Source organism: Sander vitreus, chromosome 2 (assembly GCF_031162955.1).
Source record: "Sander vitreus isolate 19-12246 chromosome 2, sanVit1, whole genome shotgun sequence".
NCBI classification, from domain to species: Eukaryota; Metazoa; Chordata; class Actinopteri; order Perciformes; family Percidae; genus Sander; species Sander vitreus.
The window spans coordinates 27,318,095-27,340,779 of NC_135856.1; the positions used below are offsets into that span (position 1 = coordinate 27,318,095).

At 37.9% G+C, this 22,685-nt stretch overlaps 2 protein-coding genes across 10 annotated transcripts in view; one reads left to right on the forward strand and one right to left on the reverse strand.

Moving 5' to 3' along the window:
• Positions 1-2,510: 2,510 nt before the first annotated feature.
• Positions 2,511-12,265, reverse strand: tlr3 (toll-like receptor 3). 3 transcript variants are annotated; one of them, XM_078263394.1, is made up of 5 exons: positions 11,910-12,265; positions 6,057-6,521; positions 5,724-5,915; positions 3,733-5,582; positions 2,511-3,521 (listed from the first exon to the last, which is right to left on the reverse strand). In XM_078263394.1, the coding sequence occupies exons 2-5, from the start codon at positions 6,507-6,509 to the stop codon at positions 3,290-3,292; spliced, it is 2,727 nt and encodes a 908-aa protein (XP_078119520.1). In that variant the 5' UTR covers positions 6,510-6,521; positions 11,910-12,265; the 3' UTR covers positions 2,511-3,289. The 3 variants fall into 3 exon arrangements, with proteins under 3 accessions (XP_078119520.1, XP_078119510.1, XP_078119529.1); XM_078263384.1 differs by lacking the exon at positions 11,910-12,265 and adding an exon at positions 11,635-11,881; XM_078263403.1 differs by lacking the exon at positions 11,910-12,265 and having other exon boundaries at positions 6,218-6,339.
• Positions 12,266-16,649: 4,384 nt separating this feature from the next.
• sorbs2a (sorbin and SH3 domain containing 2a) overlaps positions 16,650-22,685 on the forward strand; it is a 69,321-nt gene continuing 63,285 nt past the window's right edge. For 3 of the 7 annotated variants that reach the window (XM_078263417.1, XM_078263435.1, XM_078263427.1), the window contains exon 1: positions 16,650-17,109. The gene's annotated coding sequence lies outside the window, so the exon portion shown is untranslated. The remainder of the gene's footprint in view (positions 17,110-22,685) is intronic. The other 4 variants (XM_078263453.1, XM_078263444.1, XM_078263461.1 and 1 more) reach the window with 4 other exon arrangements.

Genomic DNA, 22,685 nt, shown 5'->3' on the forward strand with positions numbered 1-22,685 from the left:
CAAAGATACCTTCAATGGTGGGGCTCTGACCTGGATCTTTTCTTTATCTTGTAGACTGAGCAGGGTACAGGGAGGTTTTGCCCAATGTTGTAAAACATGGAATATTTTATAAAATATAGAAACTTTATATTAGGCTACATTTGTGTGGTGTCACTCTGTTGTGCTGTGATTGGTGTGTCTATTTTTCTATTACATTTAAAACACAGAAATGTAAGAAACTGTAAGATACTGTAATCTTAGTAATTAAAGTATATTTGAGTAACGGAGGCGGAAGTTAATTCATAAAATGAATGTTATTCTGATGTGTGTGTGCATTTGTCAGCCATAGGCAGTGCTAGGGAGGGGCTTGGGGGTGCTGTATAGCTACACCTAGGATAGCCATAGCACCCCCGAGCACCCCAAGGAAATGTATGTTGTTTATTTATCATTTGTAACGTGTGAATGCTATCATTTCTAATTTGAAAAAAATTAATAAATATATTTATTAAACAAACAGATTATTTTTATACTAACAAACAAAGCCATAACAGGTGATCTGATTCGGCCAAACGGTGCAGCACACATTGAAATTTGGACCTTTCACTTCCACTTCCAGAGCAAAATGTTTTGGAAACTTAGCATTAACAAAGCACGTGGAGACCATAGGTGGAGACTCAAAGTGATTGTGAACCTTATAGGTTTAATACAGGTGATGTTAATAGTTGTCATGAAGGTGTAGACACAATGCTAGTCACTGAGAAGAACCCCTGGACATGAGGAAGGGGGCCTGCCCATGATTGCTGCTGACGATGCTAGCATTGCTGTAGATTATATTAGCATTGTTTTGTTAAGAATATATCTAACGACAAGTGCATGATGTTTTTTTTTTCCTGTTGCCTATTAAACATACAAATGCATTTGGTGGTTGAGGGGCACAAATTCTGATTCCTTATAGTTATCTATAACACGATGCTCATTCGTGTAACATTAGGTCTATGGAATGAAATACTGTTGATTCATTAGCCGAGGTGTTGGTATACTTCGTGGCATGAGATTGGGATCTTAGAATGAGGTTGAAATGTGCACAGACGTATCTCTGTTGCTTGTTGCTTGTGTGCAAGCCCTGCCTGTGGCATATTTATGTGAAATGTTATATGGCAGACTTTTGAACCTTACATCTGTATCTCTTGAGCTGAATTGCTCGCTTTGTGTTTGACACAAAACAGTCTATATCAACGATTTCCGGGATTGTTCAGGTGCCGCCGGAGGTTCTGCCGGATGTGTCTCATTTCAGCCGGATGTCCGTTACGTTCCGCTTCCTTTGTGTTGGCATTCTAAACTCCGGTGGATTTCTGAGGACTATGGTTAACTGCTCCTCAGATCTCTGCAGGGTAAATCCAGACAGCTAGCTAGACTATCTGTCCAATCTGAGTTTTCTGTTGCACGACTAAAACAATTTTTGAACATACACGTTCCACCAAAACAAGTTCCTTCCCGAGGCTATTTTGCAACGGCACTGTGGCTCTGTCTGGCGCTAAGCGACGCCCAACACAATTGTGATTGGCTTAAAGAAATGCCAATAAACCAGAGCATGTTTTTCTCACATCCCGGAAAGGTTTTGTGGACTAGCCAGACCCTTTTCCACAGTGCTGTGGAGGAAGGTCTGGCAATGTGAGACTAAACACAGAATGACATTGTTAACTGTCACGGAGTGGGTACTGCATATGTGCGTGTGTGTACGTGTTAGGGGTGTTGCAGTAGACATTAAACTGTGGCAACCAGTACAATAATGAGAAACCTTAAATTTCAGAGCACCCCCACTGAAAAGTTGAGCAACCCCATAGCAACAGCAAAAGCAAATCTCTGACCCCGCCACTTGTTGGGATAATTATTTATCAAAGAATGGACAAAATCACTGGAGTTCTCTCAAAAGTTTACTTGCAGCAAGTAGAGTCAGTTTACAGCACTTCAGCATAAGTACAAAAAGTGACTAATGATAGTCTTTAACAGCAGCTTTTTATAGAGGAAAAGGGAGTAGCCATATATTACAAAGAGATACTGTCTTCTTATCTCCGGTCAGGCCCGGCGTCTCCTCCACATGTGCTCTGCCCTCAGGGGAATTCTGTGCTTTTCACACAGGTCAGTGGCTCTCATGATTATCTCAGAATTCATGCAAATAGTTTAACACTAAAATGAAGCAAAGACTATAGCAAACATAACTTTTCTAACACCACTGGTGTCAAAAAAGTCTGGACAGGCTTCTGAGTCAGTGTAAAGCCTTAAGAAAACTGGAAGCACATGGCTTAACTTCAGACGACAACAAGTTTCTCACTGATATTCAGAAGCTTAGAAAAACAAATGTGTAACAAATTGTCTATACGCTTTTTAAGAATATCTATCTGACAATTGTGACCAAATAAAATACTAAAAATATTCTACTTCATTATGTGCACATGGTCAGATCACTAATGGAAGATTTGTTTAGTATTTGAAGCATATAAATGGTGTAATTCATTACTATAACCACTAGATGACATGATGACACAAATTATCATTTTATTTTTCAAAATTGATTTATGCAATAATATGATTACTATACATAGAAATAGACCAATAATTGCCACACGTTTTGTTTTTTTTAGCTAAATTATACATTTAAAAGTCATGGTCTGCTATTACATATCAAGACTGAGATATAGAACCTCAAATGACTTTTTCAATGTAAGGGCCAACCTTTTAGCAAACATTTCATTAAGAGATTAAATCATTAAAAGTGCACTTAAAATAGCTTTCTTTTTAATTTTAGATATTTTATACTGTACATTACAAAACATATGGAGTAAATGACTAAATAAGAAGTGTCAAAATGCAACAGTTCAGCTGGAGTTTGTTTAAAACAACATCGGAGAACATGATGATTTTTCTATCTTGTAGGACTTGTAGCAAAATGAAAAGAAATCACACAAAACATAGATAGCTAGCTAGATAGCGATCTGTGTACGCAGAAACACGCACACATTCACTCATTACCATTTGAAAAAACAGATCTTTGTTGTTTTATTGGAATTTTTGTTGACGTAAAGCTGCAATGCAATGTAAATACAATATGACAGGTCAGTATACAGTGTGTGTGTGTGTGTGTGTGTGTGTGTGTGTGTGTGTGTGTGTGTGTGTGTGTGTATATAGTAAGCATGACATTCACACAGAGAGCAAAACAATCTGCAATTGGTTGCAATTAGTAATAATGGAACATACATTAGAAGTTATTACACAGGAAATTCCCCCATTACTACCAATGGGATAGGGTTACTCAATTTTGCAATCGATTAGTCATGCCAAGTGCTATGAGGAGTTTCTGGTGAAAGGCCGGCACCCTCTCCTTATGGACAGGCCAGTCCAGGATGCAGCAAGGACGCAACATGCCCCTGCGGAGTAAGAGTGATTGAGATAACTTGTAGTCGTGAACGTCCTGCAGGAAGACCAGAACCACAGAGTCCCTGCTGGCTTCAATGACCTGGTGAAGTGCATGATGGGCTTTAAATCTGGATAAGGAGAGAGATAAGGGTAGGAGGGACGAGAGACAACTGTGAGAACTCACTTTGTCACAAATATATAACACAAGTACCTACAGTATGTAACCCTGACTAAATATACTATACCTCACAAAATTCTAAATGACGTATTTTGATTTTTACTTAACCTGATGTAGAATCTATAATAATGTTTAAATGAAGCAGTGTATGTTTGATTTACCGTCTACACCAGGGATCTCTGAGAAGAGTTTCAGTGACGACAAACAAGATTTTTCTGGAATTTCTCATATTTTCCACAATGGATTGAAGCTGTGACGTGCCAGGGACTGCATCTCGATCCTCCAAACAAAACCTGCACTGGTAATTCTCTAAGGGGACCATCCTTCTTTCCACCCAGCTGCTGTCTTCCTCTGCATGTATGATGTAAGCATCATACTCAAATTCCCTGCCCTCTTCAACTGAGGCGTCGCTAAATCCTAACGTGCGATTGATCAATATGTTCCAATAAAACTGGATCCTCCAGCCTTGGAACCGCACCAGAAGCGCAGTTACTATGAGCATGATGACAGCAGTGCTGCTCAGTATGTAAAGAGCCTGAAATGGGGTCATATCTTTGCAAGACAGGCCGTCAAAATCCATGATGGAGTGGTTGAAATACCCTAGTGGAGTGTTGCACATGTACTGGTCCCTGAGACCTGGCACACTAGTCACATTTGTGTCATTCAACCATGTCACGAACCACAGCATGCTCTCACACGTGCAGTCAAATGGATTTTTGTCTATGACAAGCAGCCTGAGGTTGCTCAGAGGAGTTTTGAACACCTCAGGCCTCACAGCCGTGATCAGATTCTTCTGTAAATTTAAAACCTGCAGTGAGTTCAGATCATCAAAAATGGAGTCCTTAAGCCTATTGAGGAGGTTGTTGGCCAGGCTAAGTTGACGGAGGTCACTCAACCCTCTCAGAGCCTCTGCTGGGATCTCATCCAGCCCGTTATTATCCATCTCTAAGGTTGTCAACCTCAGTGTGTGTTTGAGAAACAACACCGGCCCACCAAGGTTGGCACTCTTCCACAAACGGGCAAAGTTGTTGTGTTGGAGCTTCAGCACCTTCAGGTTCACAAGCCCCTCCAACATATTCTCTCTGATGTTAGCAATGTTGTTGTTGCTCAGATCCAGGAAGGTGAGGTTGGGCAGGGGACGGAATGGAGAGGGATCCAGGTTCACGGCTTCGGCTGTAAGACTTCTTGCCAAAGTCAGGAACCTAAGTTTGGGCACATTAACGAACGACATGGAGCCTAGATTGACTGTCTGGTGGTTATTGGACATGTGAATCTCTTCAACCTGGCCCAGGCCTTCAAACTCTTTGCCAGTGAGATTTTGCTTGATAAAGTTGAAATCTAGAAGAAGAGTGGTGAGATTTCTCAAAACAGAGAAGCATCCAGGATTAATCTGTGCTATAGCTGTTCCTGTTAGATTTAGCTTTCTGAGAGGTGATCCCGCGAGTGAGACTAAGGTCTTGTTGGTGATGTTTCTGATTGAGGTATATCTACTCCAGCTCATATCGAGTTCTTTAAGACTTGTCAAGCCTGTAAATGTGTGCTCTGTGATTGCATGAACTGTAGTTCTCTGTAATATCAAACTTTCCAGAGCACTTAATGGTTGGAAGGAGAAATCCTTGATAACTGGTTTGGGATCATCGCCCACAAGAGCTTTTGTCAATTGGAGTTTTTTCAAACTTTTGAGCCCCTGAAATGTGTCCGTGGTCAGGAGCTTGATGTTGTTGTCTGTCAAAATTAGAGTCAGAAGTCTGGACAGCCACTGAAATGAGCCTGGTCCAATTGTAACCATGCCATTACAGGACAGATCCAGAAAGGTTAGATTTGTTTTCTGTAGCCCTTTGAAGGTGTTGTTTGTGAGCGTGATCAGCTTCGTCTTCCGAAGAAACAGAACATCAATGGATGACCCTGACAGCTCCGAGCAGAGTGTAGAAATAACCAGTGTGCCCATATTGCTTCCATCCATGATCAAAGTACGGAGGCTTGAAATGGGCGTAAAGCAACCAGGCTCCAACTGCAACAAAACATCACAAAGAGACCTTGCAGTGAGACAAAAAAGGGGAACAAAATAGACAACTGAAAGCAAGGTGCCATTTTAGATATGTTCTATTGTGAGAGTGTCATTTCATTTTCCATTTCTAGGTTAGTTTCTTACCGTTTTTAGGGGCACAGATGACATGTTGAGGACTTGTAGAAACGATTGGTTAAGAAATGAAAAGTCATCTTTCTTGAGAGTGGTGAAGACATTGAATGCCAGACTGAGGCTCACGAGGCTGGGCAGCTGAGGCTGAGAACTGAGCTTAGCTGACTTCAGTTTGTTCATGGAAACATCAAGAACTTTCAGGCTCTGTGAATGATGAAAGGAGAATAAAAAGAATGCAATGCACTAGAGGCATATCAAACAATTGTGGGTAAAATGAAGGGGGGGGCATCAGTTTCTTGCCAGCTAATTACAAATTCAACTCATCGGTGTAACTGACATCTGTACCTGTAGTGCAGAGAAGGGCTCTCCTTGTAGCTTTAGCTTATTACTAGCCATAATCAACCGTGTTAGATTAGTGCAATGGCTCATGTCCTCCTTCTTCAGCACATACACTTGATTGTGCTCCATGTTCAGTGTCTGCAGCAGGGGCAGAGTCTGGCACAAACCTGGGTCCAGCTTGGTGATACTGTTGTACCCGACATCGAGGTGGAGGAGTCCTGGGTATGGGGTTAGTGTCATAGGGGGGATCCCCTTTAATCGGTTGTGAGACATATCCAGGCTGGTGATGTTCCTGGGAAGGTCTGGAGGGACCGCACTGAGGCTGAGGTGGCGGCAGTCAGCTCTGCCGTCTTGCACATAGCAAGAAGTCTTCTTCGGGGTTGCCACGCAATTGTGCGGTCCCGCCATTAAATAACATATGGTGATCACCACCGGGAGAAGGGAACAAGGGGCACGCATCGTTTCAAAAACCTTTAAAAAAAGAGAGACAGATTCAAATTAACCCTTGAAACATTTTTGGGCAACTTGGGGGTAGCACAACAAGAATGACACTGACATAACATATTCTAAAGGTAATATGGCAAACATGTTTGCAAACAGTTACACATTCTGCAGGAGAAAAACAATAATAGGAAATATTTCGAGTTGTGTTTCTAACAAAATGCAAGTCCAATATTATAATAGTGTCTGTTGTAGACTCGACCAACTCCTGAAGGGATTAAAATGTCTGGCTGTTCAGCCACTAAATGCTCCATATTTGCATCAGCTAGTTGCTAGCTTTGTCTGTCTGCTGTTAGGTGCTGGTCAGTTAGTTGCCACTATGGAATGCCATTTTATTCAATATTGACTTAATTAAAAAATACTTTGATACATATGCCTATGAAATACAACCTGAAAAAAATAAATGAGGAAACAAATATGTAAGTATATAAATAAATGCGAAAGCGATCTTTTCAGTTAAATAGCAGAGAAAAGGTGACAAGCCGGGTTCAAAGCACCGTGAGGTCCCAGTCTTTTCAGCTGCCGTTGTAGTTGAGTTTCGCCAACAGAAGGTGACTGTCAGCCAGGCACCAAGCACCATGAGGTCACTTCATTTTAGAGGCCATTGCAGTTAAATTTAGCCGACAAAAGGTGACTATCCTGCGGCGACAATGTGACATTATGAAATAAAAGTGCCCTGAAATAAATAAATGTAAAACCTATTTATTTATTGAACTATATTGACTACCTTATATATTTATATTTACATTTATTTATTTATTGCCTCATTAATCTATTTCAGGAAGTATTTCATAGTAGAGCTGGGCAATATGGAAAAAATCTAATATCACGATATTGTTGACCAAATACCTCAATATCAATATTGCGGTGATATTGGAGGGTTGACAATTGGTGCTTACAAAAAACATTTACACAATGATATTTTTGATAAATAATCATCATTAATGTGTATATAATAACTTAGTGGGTAAAGGCAAATAATAGAAAATCTAGAACAGTCTGGTAAATTAAAAAAAAAGACATCACTTTACTGTAATCCAGCCATTAAAACCAGGGACAGACAAAACATTGTCCTATCACGATATTACAATATCCAAAATCTAAGACAATATCCAGTCTCATATCACGATATCGATATAATATCGATTTATTTCCCAGCCCTATTTCATAGGCATATTTATTTATCTATGTATTCATTTATTTATTTAATATTGAATAAAATGGCATTCCATATCGTGCTGCTACTAAGAGTGAATCCTAGCAGTAAAATGGGGGAACAACAATGAGTTTAAATCATCATATGAGCATATTTTACCTTGACCGTCAATTGCTTTATTGTTAATTTAAAATATCGATTAGTGCTTAGAGCTGGGCGATATGGAAGAAAATCAAATATCAAAATGTTATATCTAAATCTAAATGTTAAATTTTTATCTAAATGTTATATCTAAATCTAAATGTTAAATCTAAATGTTAAATCTAAATCTAAATGTTAAATATATATCTAAATGTTAAATCTAAATGTTATTTCTAAATCTAAATGTTAAATTTATATCTAAATGTTATATCTAAATCTAAATGTTAAATTTATATCTAAATATTATATCTAAATCTTAAATATATATCTAAAATCTAAATGTTAAATTTATATCTAAATGTTATATCTAAATCTAAATGTTAAATTTATATCTAAATGTTATATCTAAATCTAAATGTTAAATTTATATCTAAATGTTAAATGTTAAATCTAAATATTATATCTAAATCTAAATCTTAAATATATATCTAAAATCTAAATGTTAAATTTATATCTAAATGTTATATCTAAATCTAAATGTTAAATTTATATCTAAATGTTATATCTAAATCTAAATGTTAAATTTATATCTAAATATTATATCTAAATCTTAAATATATATCTAAAATCTAAATGTTAAATTTATATCTAAATGTTATATCTAAATCTAAATGTTAAATTTATATCTAAATGTTATATCTAAATCTAAATGTTAAATCTAAATATTATATCTAAATCTAAATCTTAAATATATATATCTAAATATTATATCTAAATCTAAATCTTAAATATATATCTAAATGTTAAATGTTAAATCTAAATGTGTCGCCAAGTGTAAAGCTAAATATTTAGAAAATATTCAAATCCCCAAGGAAACCACGCCCACTGCGGTGGCTGCACCCAGTGATGCCCCAGCAAGGGGTATCTCTGCTGTAGCCAGTGGGTACTTGGAAAGATTGTGGAGCAGCTTAACTAATCAAAATAATAATTGAATTATGATTGATTTAAAACAATATATCCGCTAAAACAGCTCAACACATATGTTAAAACATATAGTGAAGTAATCAATGGTAGAAAAAAAATAGCTAAAAGTGGCCTACTGACTTAGCTAACAGTTGAAATGATTAGCTAAAAGTAATGGATGACTTTTGAAACATTAACCACACTTCAAGTAAAAGGTCTAGTTAGTAGAATTTCTGACCAAACCAACCTAAATGTTTACAGTTCAATTGCATTTGTACATGCAAGTGTAAAGCTAAATATTTAGAAAATATTCAAATCCCCAAGGAAACCACGCCCACTGCAATAGCTTCAAATAGCGCTGCACCGCAATTTTCAGTCAACACCTGTTGGTACAGTAATACTGACTACAGTGGAGCTGTTCGACTAATGTTACTGGATTAAAACACATTTCGGTCAGTATTTTGTATTATTGACTTATATCACAGAAATGTCTTAATATTTGTGTGTACTATAATGCCGTTGTTTTGTTTGACTCATATCTCCTTGTGTGTTTAACGTTAGTTTGACTCATCCTTCACAAGCAATCTAGCTCACACACTGCAGCCGACATGTCATCTGAACAGGCCTCGCAGCACTGTAACTAGCTAAGTTAGCTAGGTCTCGCAATGTGAGACTGAACAGCAGTAGGCCTGTCACACTATAGCCACATGTAAGTAGTTTTCAATACTTTGGTTACATTACCGTATTTTATTAACCTGAATTATGTTTCTATATTAGCTTGCGAAAGAGCTATCCGTTGCTAACGCTAATTTATCATTGGGAATTGATAGGGCGGGGTATGTGAGTTTATATGACAGGGCTGTGGGGGAACCTCAGACCAGAAGGGTTGGAAAGCACTGATCTACAGTATTTTATATTATTGACCGACCGGTATATTACAGACATGCCTTAATAGTTGTGTTAATCACAATACCGTTGTTTGAAATACATATCTCCGTGTGTGACTAACGTCATCCTTCCCAAGCAATCTAACATTAGCCCAGCATGGATAACTAAAATGTCACAATCCAGCCACTTGTAAGAAGTTTGTAATACTGGTTACATAGCTAGTTATCGTGTTTTATTAACCTTAATTCTGTTTGCCAAGGCTATATTTTATTGGCTTGCAAAGTAGCTATCCGTTGCTAATGCTAACATTAGCTAGCTAATTTATGCGAAAAAGCAGTAGCTAATCTATGCCACTGCCAAGATATGGTTACATTAAAGAGACAGTGTAAACACATGACAACACTTGGCGGAGTCTTACAACACCTCTCTCGGGTCTCTGGTGAAATCATGCTATCTTGGCACCAGTTGGCTAACGCTTTCTGCTTTTTGAGACAAATTGGGTGCCAGCTACTGTGCTTTCTTTTGCAAGCCAATATAGAAACATAATTCAGGTTAATAAAATACGGCAATGTAAACTCACCAAGTATCGATGCGCTTCTGCCCACATGTGGTCTCAGCGCTCGAACAGGCCTACTGCTGTCCAGTCTCACATTGCGAGACCGACAGCTAACTTGGCTAGATTACAGGTGCGGGCGAGGCCTGTTCAGATGACATGTATCGGCTGCAGTGTGTGAGCTCAGATTGCCTTGTGTGAAGGATGTGAGTCAAACTAACATTAAACACACAGAGGAGATATGAGTCCAAACAAAAACAACGCAGACGTATAAGTACACACAAATATTAAGACATTTCTGTGATATAAGCTTCTGACAATAATACAAATACTGACCGATCATGTGTTTAATCAAGCACATTAGTCGTTTGCAGCTCCACTGTAGTCAGTATTACTGTACCAACAGGTGTTGACTGAAAATTGCGGTGCAGCGCTATTTGAAGCTATTGCAGTGGGCGTGGTTTCCTTGGGGATTTGAATATTTTCTAAATATTTAGCTTTACACTTGCATGTACAAATGCAATTGAACTGTAAACATTTAGGTTGGTTTGGTCAGAAATTCTACTAACTAGACCTTTTACTTGAAGTGTGGTTAATGTTTCAAAAGTCATCCATTACTTTTAGCTAATCATTTCAACTGTTAGCTAAGTCAGTAGGCCACTTTTAGCTATTTTTTTTCTACCATTGATTACTTCACTATATGTTTTAACATATGTGTTGAGCTGTTTTAGCAGATATATTGTTTTAAGTCAATCATAATTCAATTATTATTTTGATTAGTTAAGCTGCTCCACAATCTTTCCAAGTACCCACTGGCTACAGCAGAGATACTTGCTGCATCACTGGTGCAGCTATATATCATATATACTGTATATATATATATATATATATATAAATATATAATATATATATATATCATATAACTACTATATCTTCTATACACACACATATCATTTCTGTCTCAAATGTGAGGAAAATGCGCTAAATGTGAGGAATGTTGAAAATGTATCAGTTAAAAAATTGTAACCGAACTTTTACATTCGGCACCCCATAGATATCTAGTGTCATATATCAATGTCGATATAATATTGATATATTGCCCAGCACTATTAGTGCTGCTTTAATATACAGATTTGCCACATTACTAAATAGTGAGGAAAAAAAGTTCGAATTACGTTCTATTCCTGACATTACAACAATATATTCAGAAACAGAAATTTTGAAAGTGTCTACAGACACTCTCTCTTACAAAAGCATACAGCATTGTTATTAGGCTACTATCACAACAATTGTATGATAATCATAGCACTGAGTGTCACATTGACACTCCACACACCCCAAGATGGCTAATATTTGGGATATAAAACTTGCAGAGCTCTTACCAGAGTTTGCCTTTGCATATTATCTTTTGCATTTAGACGCCTACTTTAAACCGAAGGCGATCACTTCCAGCACCATATCTGTTCTTCGTCTCAGTATACGCTTATGAAGCACACACTGACAAAGCTAGATATTAAGGAAATGAGAAGCAGCAACTCCGGTTTCACTTCCACGTCATTGTCTAGATCCACAACAGAATTTAACTGTTTCATGCAGATGGATAAACACAAGTAGGCTAGGTAGCCTATTGGAAAGTTTGAATGATATTCAAACTTACTTCCTTCAAAGACTGGACCCAGTGTGAAGGACTTCAGATTATTAAACATTCACAGTGGCTGATGTAGGCTAATATAACCAGGCTCAATAAACCGATAACGCTTAAATTGTTTAGTAAGGTGTGGTGTAAACAAACAGGCCAAGTCGTGTTATCGTTGTCACGCACAGTCTGACATGGGTTAGTGACGTTACTTAAAAAGAAAAACCCTGTATCTACGCCGTAATGTAAGCTTTGAGGCTCGGTTGTTAATCGCGTGTAAAAAAAACAACTAATCTTTAAATCTGTTTTAGCATCTACCTGATATAAAAGATTAGTTTACGACATGAATTAATTTGTAAACGGTCGTCTATCTACGAGGTCACATTCGTGTTGATTTGAGAAGAAAGAATTCTTCGTGTTGCAACACTCACTGTGTGGGATACATACCGTAAGTAAATGAGTAGACGCGCAAGACAACTATTGTGGAGGAGCGAAGCCGGCTGCAAGCTTGCTGTAAATTGTGTTAGCTATAAAGCCTCTGATAAGTTTGAAAGAACACGTTTAAGATATCTGTGTATATGTATGTGCTGTCTGATAGACTACATGTATTGTAGGCTATTTTTTAGATTTGTATGAAATTATTTCAAACTTTTCAGGCAATGAATCATTTGAAAACAGAGCATGATCCACACCTACAGCACTGTATTGCATTGTCACTGTAGATGACAATGCTTAAACTTGTCTACAGTCCATGATGTGTCACCCTTTTTGGAAGACAGGCCCAGTCTTGCTCTGGAATCCCAGATACTCACTCCAATCCACTTATCAAACATTATATTTGAAATATGGTCAGATATTTCCCAGACTGAATTCAAATAAGTAAATACATGTGTAAATTGCACAAAAGATATTTGGCTCTGTAACTGAAATGAATTAACAGCTCAACAGCTACCTTATTCAGGAAGAATATACACCCTTGCAGTCATGCATGAGCAGCTGAACAATCCAAATAATGTGTGACCAAATAAATGCATGCTTCTGTTCTCAGAACAGCTACTGCCCAAAAATTACAATATAGCTCATTATTTTTTTCCTTAGCAAATGAAAGTGAGTGATTCTCTCACCTGTAGCATGAAGTTCCCTAAAATAGACTGCAACAGCCAAGATGCAGAAGTAAGACAACCCCGTAGAAACCACAGTAAACACTGCAGTACTTATTGAATACCACTTTAGGTTAGTAGGCTACACCGTGAAAGACTACAAAATAAAGTGTTATTTTTGTCCCAGTTGTGCCTGTCATTTACAATCACAGATTATATTTCCGCATTTGCCCTGGGGCAGAAACACTGCATTAAGATCTATAACATATTGTAAAAAATAGAATCAATAGACCTAGGGTGCATTTTTTAACCTTTATACACCAAGGGTAGGTGTGCTGAGCAAAAGTACTCTCTTTCATCATAAGCACAGTCACACACACAAACTGGAAGCTGTCAGTGCCAACACACTCTCAAGGGCACTTTAAAAGTGCTGATGCAGGGGTGGGTGTTATCCGTTCTACTCCTTTAGGCCAACCACTGAGTCGAAAAACAGAAATCTTTCTAGTCATATGATAATGTTTTATTCTTCATAGTTTTATTACATTAGCCTACATAACTTTGAATGCTCTCCTTCAGAACACCAGAGAAGTGAAACTTAAACTGGACAAATAAACACAAGGTTAGTTTGAAAGAACCACTAGAGGGCAGTAAAATACTGTTATTGAGCAGCTCTACTTGTCTTCCTTGTAGGTATGCAGCATGTTTCAAACTTTGTTACAAAATAATACAACAGATACTCTTTCTCTGATAGTGTATATGCAAACTGTAGCATATGATCTGTTGTTGCTCACCTGCAACAAGTTTCTCTGCCTTTGTTTCTCTTGTTGCAGTGCTGGCTAATCATTTCTTTATTTTTGCAGATTGTGGGATTTAGCATTTATACGTGACTTTTTGGGATTCTTATTTTATTGGGAATTGCCCAACAGCCTGAGCCCTAATGAACACTATGGCCTGAGTCGGTGAGTGACAAAATGAGTTATCAATGTTTTTTGGGGTCTAATAAGACACAAAAATAGGCCATTATATGATGGCAGATGGTAGAGACGTGACAGGAAACAAGGGGACTCCTCTCTGTTGCATGTCACCCTCCTCTGGTGACATAAAGTCCTGTTAGTATAAAATCCCACACTGCCAGATCATTTATGATAATACATTCTATTATCATAACTGTACAATATGGGCATACATGTAAAATGAATAATTCATGTTGGGTGTCCTGGCCTACAGGGGTCTGACTGCGTAATCACAATGTTCCCAGTTTGGGTCCAGCGAGGACCTTTCTTACATGTCTCCCCTCCTTGGGTGACTCAAACCAGGTAGCTCCAACATAGCTATACTAGCAAAACTATGAAAACATCACCCAGGGTCAACAAATCTTGTTAATCAGTTTGTTTGCATTTATTTTGAGCTTTTTTTGCTAAATTGATCTGGGTCATCTAGGACTGTTAATCATTTATTTCTAACACATTATTTTTTCATTTCTTTTTTGTTTAACCCTCTGAGGTTTAAAGGCATTTTTACACACGCATATATATATATATATAAATATATATATATATATATATATATATATATATATATATATATTTATTTTTTTATTATTTTTTTTATTTTTTTTTATTCACATTTAAAGGGTATTTGTATATAACCTGATCCCCATGTGTTTCATGTCAATATGTTCAGAACATACTCAGCTTTCTGTAAAGTGAGGCCCAAATGTGTTCCAGAGCAATGTGTAAAGAGATAATTTGGCCCTAAAGCTGAAAAGTTGATGTTCGCATTTTAAATTTTCTCAAATCTCTTGTGAAAACAAACCTACACTCAATTATTTTGGTGCTTGAAATGAATAAAGAAAAGTCTTGGGTTCGCAAAAGTAGCGTAATATATGAATAAAATAGTAAATACATTTCTAAAATGATAGATGATCGCTTATTGAATATGAGTGTTGTTAAACATTGCTTGGACTCGCTGATTTGTCCTCAGAGGGTTAAAATGATGAGTTAGTTATTAAAAAGTGTGACTCTTAAATTAAATGCATTTCCCCCCCAAGATATACATTGCAGTAAATGGAGTGAAACCAATTTATTGAACAGTATATTATATCACAACAGCTCTAGGCTGCAAGTAATTGCATTACTGAGACAGTCCACGCAGCAATAACTCTGGAGATAACCACATGGCCAAACCCATTTTAAAAGGTCAGCAGTTATGTAAAAGCAGATGTGACCTGCTGCTGGTGCTAGATGAGTCACAAAATGGAACCACAGTTGATCAACAAACTCTGCACTACTGAAAGAAAAATCTATTAGCATCTTGTAATTGATGGGTAAGTGATGTGTCATTGCGTCCTTCAAAGTCAGTCTTTTCATTTATAAGTGAATTTCACTTCAAACTGAAATAGTTATTTTTTTAATAATTGCTTTAATATCCTGTTGACAGTACACTCCAACACTGCGCATATCTTTCACTGGAATATCCTCTGTGATATTTAAAATCTTTAATCATACCAACAGCCACTTTGAACCACACTGTGTTAATTAGCTTGACATCAGCTGTCTTGCAACAGAGCACATGTCCCATCATTCCCAAGTATGCCATTAATCCAAACCAACACTGGCATGGTTCAAAGCCACACTGTGTGTCAAATGGCTGCTTAAATGAATCACTTATTTCACTGACATACATAATTAACTTTGATAAGAAGAATTTCTTCAGGTGTACTCAGCTACTCTACACAGGACAATGTGAAAACCATAGATAAAACAGTTTTATATCTATGGTGAAAACCTCTTTTTACCCGAGCTAGCAGCTCTAGGGATGGCGATGTTGCTTTGTTGGTCGACCACTTCGTTCCAGACTGATATATCTCAACAAATATTGGATGGATTGCCATGAAATTTGGTATAGACATTCATGGTCTCCAGAGGATAATTCTTCATGACTTTGGAGATCCCCTAAATTTTCCTCCAGAATCACCATGAGTGTGCCATTGTGGTTCAAGGTGAAATACCTTTACAACTATTGGATCTATTTGTATGACATTTGCTACAGATATGTAAGGCCCCAGGAAGTGTTGATCCCCTGATTATCCTTCTGGATTTCCGAGAAATTTGGTACAAGCATTCTTGGTCCCAGATTATTGATTATGTGGAGATTTATGAAGGGGGGACACTGACCCTGTGGCCTTTTCATCACATGTCTGTCTCTCTCTCAGATTGTGGATGAGAGCAATAGGGTTGCATATATTTGTTGTAATTCCACAATGTGCAAAGCAGGAAAACTTGCCCGAAGAAAAACAAAACTGCGATAAACTCCCCCCTCATCCTCCATAGTCACACAGACAAATACATACATGCACCTTTCTATCCCCTCTCTTTTCCTCTTCAGCCTTTCCTCAGATAAATAAAGCAGGTCCTTTCGGGATAGGCCTCAGGCCACCTGATTGGTTTAGCCCAGTGCTTAGCCCTACTGTAGGCAGCTTACAGGGCTTTGTGCCAATGGCTGGATTGCTGAAGACCTGTAAAAAGTGGAGAGCGCTAGCATGGTCAGGGTGGTGGTGGTCAAGTTAGGAATTGGATTTAAAAAAAAAAGAGAGACATTGAGTGGTTTTCTGCAGAAAACATAGCTATTAAAAAAAACCCGAAGCAAAAGGCACATGGGGATAGGAAGGGCTGTGATGAGAAACAGAGCAAATGATGCAGCAGGGAATTGTTACAGCCCCGTTCTGTTTTAATAAGGGCTAAATCATGAAGTGAACTGACAACAGCTCAGGAGGGGAAGGAGGCAAACACAGGCACAATAAGCTGACAGGAATTACATTCACATCAGATTCTCTCAGGAGAAACAACTTGACACTGGAATGAGGGATTAAAGAAAGGAGAAACACCCCCTACTGAACTGTGGACTGAGTGACAGGCATTGCTGTACATGTTTCAGTTAGCCCGAGTGTGGCTAGTGCGTGTCATGCGAACGTGTGATTGAATCCACTCATGCAAGAGGGATAACTGCTCCATCAATGGGAGTGTGTGTGCCACATTCTTCATCTTACCGGCTCGGGTAAATCTCCTCTCCCTCATTTGCAGACTGAATCTCCGGAGTGTTGGAATGCCTCGAAACCAAAGGTGAGTTTCCCCTCTCGGCTATTCACTGCTATTATACATGGGGGATGGTAACCTATGTTATGTAATCCTGTACATTACCTTACACAGTAACGTCATTATCAACGTGTTCAAATCCTCACTCCACACTGATATACACCAGAAAGATTGTGCACTGTACGCTCTCATATTGTGTGCCTGTGCCTGTGTATTTACTCCACGAACCTCATAAAGTAGCTAATGGAGTTAATTGCAGTCTCACAGCAGTGCATTGTAATTGTCTGACGTAATGGGCATCTACTGTATAGCTCAAGTGAGTGAAACAAAAACAAGAGTAAGGATTCCTAAAAAGCAAATGTCTTTGTTAGCTTGACTTTGCACTGATATTTTAAGAAAAAAAGGGATAAATAAGCTGCTTCATCTTCACATGAGCCATGGTGAAGACGAAACAGCAAAAAAAGGCTAAGTGAGATGAAGAGATTTTAGATGTGGAAGAGGGAAAGGGCAATGTCATACAAGGAGCGGTGCAGGCATGCAGCAGCAGCAGCTATGTTGTAGCATGTTCTCTCTGCCCTCTGCAGAAAAAAAGACACTGCAGCATATATCTCCCCCTCCCCAGTTTGCTGACCAATGATGTATGGAGGTTAGATTCCCAGCTCTGCGACTGGTGTCAGCCACCTCAGGGGAAGGAAGGGACATATGGTTAAAAGCAATGTATGTGCATTTTAATTTCAATCACATGCCGGAAAGAATACAGAACATGGATGATTACTCTTTGTGTTCCTCATCAGATTTCTCCCTTTATTAAGCGCTTGGACACACACATTACATGGATGACTCCACAACGTGTCACACTGCACATACGATGACAGTTGTGAACAGATGTAGCATCTTAAGGATCATGGGAGCTTTTATCCCTGATTGTGATCAATGAAACCCACACGACAGCAAAACAAACAGACTTGCTACGCTACTGAAAATGATAGGATTTCTTCACCTCAGCGAAAATCTACACGGTCAGCTGCAACTGTTGTGCAATTATCGACACATTCATTGAATCTTTTTTATTTTTTTTATTTGTGCATTAGCTGATGGTATGTGCTTTTTATCACTGGTTAGTGCTCACTAAGTGCTGACTCGGGTCTCTTCTCACTATAAGTGGTCCCCAGGGGTGACAGGACATCAATAGCGAACTGGAATCAGCAGCGTGGATCTACTACTGTGCTGTTAACTCTCTGCAGTGCAGCTAAGTAAAATGCAAGAAGAGACAATTTACAACAGAGAGAGGCAAGGAAATCTTCACATGAAGCTATAACCACTACATTAGGCATATCATCTGTTTCAGCACTACAACTTTTTGTTATTATAGCTACTGCATATGTATGATGTGTACAGTATAAACATATACAGTACAGGAACCAGAGATTTAAACCTGCATTAACAGATTTTTCGGCCATTTGGGGTCAACAGAAACCCGCTGTAAACACAACATTTAAATTTAAATTGTTTCATCTTATAAAGTTGATATGGCTGATATGTTAGCAAACTGTTAATTATTTACACATCCAGAAGATACAGAGTAACATCTCTGGGGAAAATGCACAATATTTTCTCTATTTTTAGCTCTGTTTTTGGTCTCCACCAACTGAAAATCTGACTCTTTGGCTGCAAAATGCTCCACTATGTTCATCAGCTAGTCACTAATTTTGTTTGTCTGCTGTTGGTGCTGAGCAGGTAGTGTGCTGTGGGTTTATCAAACAGACTATACAGTCTTTGGTTTATCAGATCTTTTTCATTGACAGCTGATAACAGCAGTGGCCATGAACCAAAACAGTAAAGCAGTGAAACAGGCTAAAACGCACAGTAGAGCTGGGGGGATAACTCTCTGTGGGTTCATCACTACGAGTTAACACATATCACATTAGCTCATTGCTAATATAAAAATATTGTGGGAGCTTCTTTAAGGGATTATTCAAGCATGGCTGTGCTCACATCATGCTAATACATGTTAAAGGAACAATATACAAGTTGCTTTAGTCCTTACATGTGCATGTTTTTGGTTTCATTCTAGTCTATAACCACGACATACCACTTCCGGGATTGCTCCGTTGCCGATGGAAATTCCACCGGATTTCACTGTTTTCTATACTAACTATGGTTAACTGCTCCTCAGATCTCTGCAGGGTAAATCCAGACAGCTAGCTAGACTATCTGTTCAATCTGAGTTTTCTGTTGCACGACTAAAACAACTTTTGAACGTACATATGTTCCACCAAAACAAGTTCCTTCCCGAGGCTATTTTGCAGCGGCATGATGATTGTGATTGGTTTAAAGAAATGCCAATGAACCTTAGCACGTTTTCTCCCATCCCGGAATGCTGTGTGGACTAACCAGACCTTCCTCTATGGAGGAAGGTCTGGTTAGTCCTTCCTCCATGGAGGAAGGTCTGGCAAAGCGAGACTAGTTTCAATCTGAATCAAGAATAGGCTGCAAAATTGACCTTTTTGAAGGGCTATGTGATGAGAAATGTGTGCCTGACAGTGCCTTGAGCATTGTCCACCTGTTTTGCAGGGACATCTTAGTTGTGTGAGGACTTGACACTGCTAGGCTTTGACCATGTGCTAAAAGCTGTGAGACAAGTGGCCTATTCAGAGGGAGATTACACTTTTCTAACACCAAACTAAGTGTGTGAAAGGCAGGCAGAGCTTTGTGCCAGCACCTTAAGCTTTGGCTACAACAGTCTGGCAGTACCAACAACCCAGCCTGTCAGTGATAGTTAGCAGATGGGACTTATTGCCTTCTTGATTAAAGAAGCCATGTTGTGTGAGGGATTGTTTAAGGTGTAATGGTTCCTTTGGGTATATAAAATAGGACATCATAATAGAGAACTTTAGCAGACCATCAGAAGTTCTCAAAGTCAAGTATACATTACCCTCATTTCAGAGGGCCATTATGTTGCAGGATGCTCAGACATATTATTTTAACAAGTGGCTGCAGATCTTTTACTCTATTTTCTCACATGATTTTTAAGTGCTGGTTGAATATCAAAATTCCCAACAGAGCACAGTATATTCAATCAAACAAGGAAGGAAACAAACCAAAAAGACCAGAAAAAGTAGATGTGACCAAAAGCAAAAAAAAAGCAATAAGATGTACTATTCTGATAGGATTTTGTGGAGATTTCATGAATAAATAAATATATAAACATTCATGACATTTTTCTTCCGTTCACTAATAAGTTCATCCCTCTTTGGCTAAAAACACAAATATTTCTCTGGGTCATGTGGTCAAAAGTGATTTAGCGATTAAGGTCTCTTTTGATGTAGCGGAGCAGCGCTGTTACCAAAGAAGGAAGAAGGAGATTCATGGGTCACATTCCACATCCTAAAAAAAAATCTCAGCCTGAACAGATTGCTTTGCCCCACAGACAGCAGGACAATTTGCTACTTGTCCATTAGCATTATTCCCATGTCCTTTAAAATGTCTGTGCTAAAAATGTACTGGCTGTGACACAACATACTGGAACTTAATGTGCTGTGATAGCTTTTGTGACAGAGATAGCAGTCATTTTCTCTGCCGCTTATCCTGTATAGAGTAAAGTGAAAAGAAAACATTTTATTTTATTATTTTTTTTAGTCAATCCCATTTCTTCCCGCAACTTTTCAATTATTCTGTATCAACATTATTTATTTTTTTAATACAAATATCTTGTACTTTTTGCTTGTTCGGATCCCCTTACACAGACAGGATTTTTTTTCATGTATTTACATTTTTAAACTAGTGCCTATAGAGCATTTTAAGTGTTTGAAAATGAATTTTGTAATGAAGTTTGCTATTTCATTTTAAAATGAGTAGAAATTGCATTATGATTTTAGTTGTGACCTACATATTGCTTGTTTAAATGGAAGATTAGGCTGCATTGTTTATATTGCATTTACATTTAATATTGTCCACTCTACAGCATTTTAAGTCTTTGAAAATGAAAAGTCAAATGGAATTTGAATTTAAATTCTCATATTGTTATCAAAATGCATTATCATTTTAATTTAGCCATACAATGCCCATACAAGGATGTAAATGAAAACTGGATTATTGCATTTTCATTTAAATTTTGACTCGAAAAACATTTGTGGAAAATGATAATACTATTGTGGAATTAAATTTTAATTTTCACAATTACATTATCATTTGAATTAAGTTGCCCATAGGCTTCCATAGGTGCTATTGTTTGCACCATCATGTGCACAATTGTGTACCACTTCTATTGTAGGTTTGGTCTGGATTAATCTCCTCCTGTTGCCTCCTAATGAATGTCCCTGCTATCCCTCGCAGTGCAGGTCTGATAGGATTAATTGAGCCATTACTTAATTACAGGCCAGAAAAAAAAGCTGAAAATCTATGAAGAGGATTTACAGCTTTAAAAATAAATCAAGGACAGAATTCTGAAGGTGATTTTTTTCTTCTTTTTTTGCATAAATACTTTCCCCTAACAGGCTCATTAGCAAGTAAATGATGGAAAGAGCTGGTAATGCGGTTAATTCTGCCAACTCTGTATAAGCAACCACAGCTGTTTTCTCTACTGCTGATATGGAACATCACAATAATTACTCAGTATGTGAACATGGTGTGTGCAGAGATGGGCAAAAGGACATCAATATATGTGCAGTTGTTAATTGCAAATCCTTTGCAAAAATTAGATGAAATAAATGTCCAATGATTTGTGTTAAGAACTGTGTTTAATTCCAATATTTGTACATTGCAAGAAATACTGCTTCAAAGCTATTAGTTCCACCATGGTTTTGACATTTTCATTTCTGTATGAAATTTCGCAAACATTAGAATAGGCCTTTTTCATGGCATATATTTTAAATTATCTTGGCATTTAAAGCACAAGTGTAAATAATAAGATTAGTGATGGCTGACTTCCATTTAGCAGCACACCCATAGAAATTAAACAATATTTTATATATATTCATATCTATGAGCACACCCACATATAGGCATATGCAAATGAAAGTGCAGATGGTTCTTAAAGGATAGAAACCTTGGGCCAAAGATAGTCTTGGCTTTTACTTTAACTGTATTTAAGTGTGGAAGTCCTTCTGTACATTTGTTTAATGTCCAGGGTGTCTCTCAGCCCTACAGTAGGAGTAATAGAATATGAAAAGTGTAACAAATGGATGGATAGAGCAATAGAGATGATGCCCTCTACTGGCTGCCTTCAGAACAACTCTAAACTCCATCTACTTTAAGGATAGAAATGTGTTTCAAAACACAACAATGGCGAATGGATACATATCCCAGAATTTGACCTAACAGTACAAATGCAGCTGCAATAGCTGGGAGCACTAACACCTGAACACCTCAAGTGACACATTAAGCACACAGCTTGTCCAAAACTGTCAGTACTCTGTACTCTGTGTTCTCGCCAAGATAAACAAGCATGATATCCACCAGAATAGAATGATCACCATGTTATGCTCCCATGTTTGCTTGTTTTTTTGGTTTGTTTAGGTGTCCCTAGTTGGTTGTGTGGAAGCTATGGGAAAGAGCATTTCCACCTTTAGGTAAAATCTGAATTTGGCAATATTTCAGATTTT

Excerpts from the sequence above, each read along its gene's own strand:
- tlr3 (XM_078263384.1), bottom strand. Across the intron at positions 5,583-5,723 it reads CATCTGTGCCCCTAAAAACG|TTGGAGCCTGGTTGCTTTAC; the intron begins GTAAGAAACTAA and ends GTTTTGTTGCAG. Across the intron at positions 3,522-3,732 it reads AGAGATCCCTGGTGTAGACG|ATTTAAAGCCCATCATGCAC; the intron begins GTAAATCAAACA and ends CTCCTTATCCAG.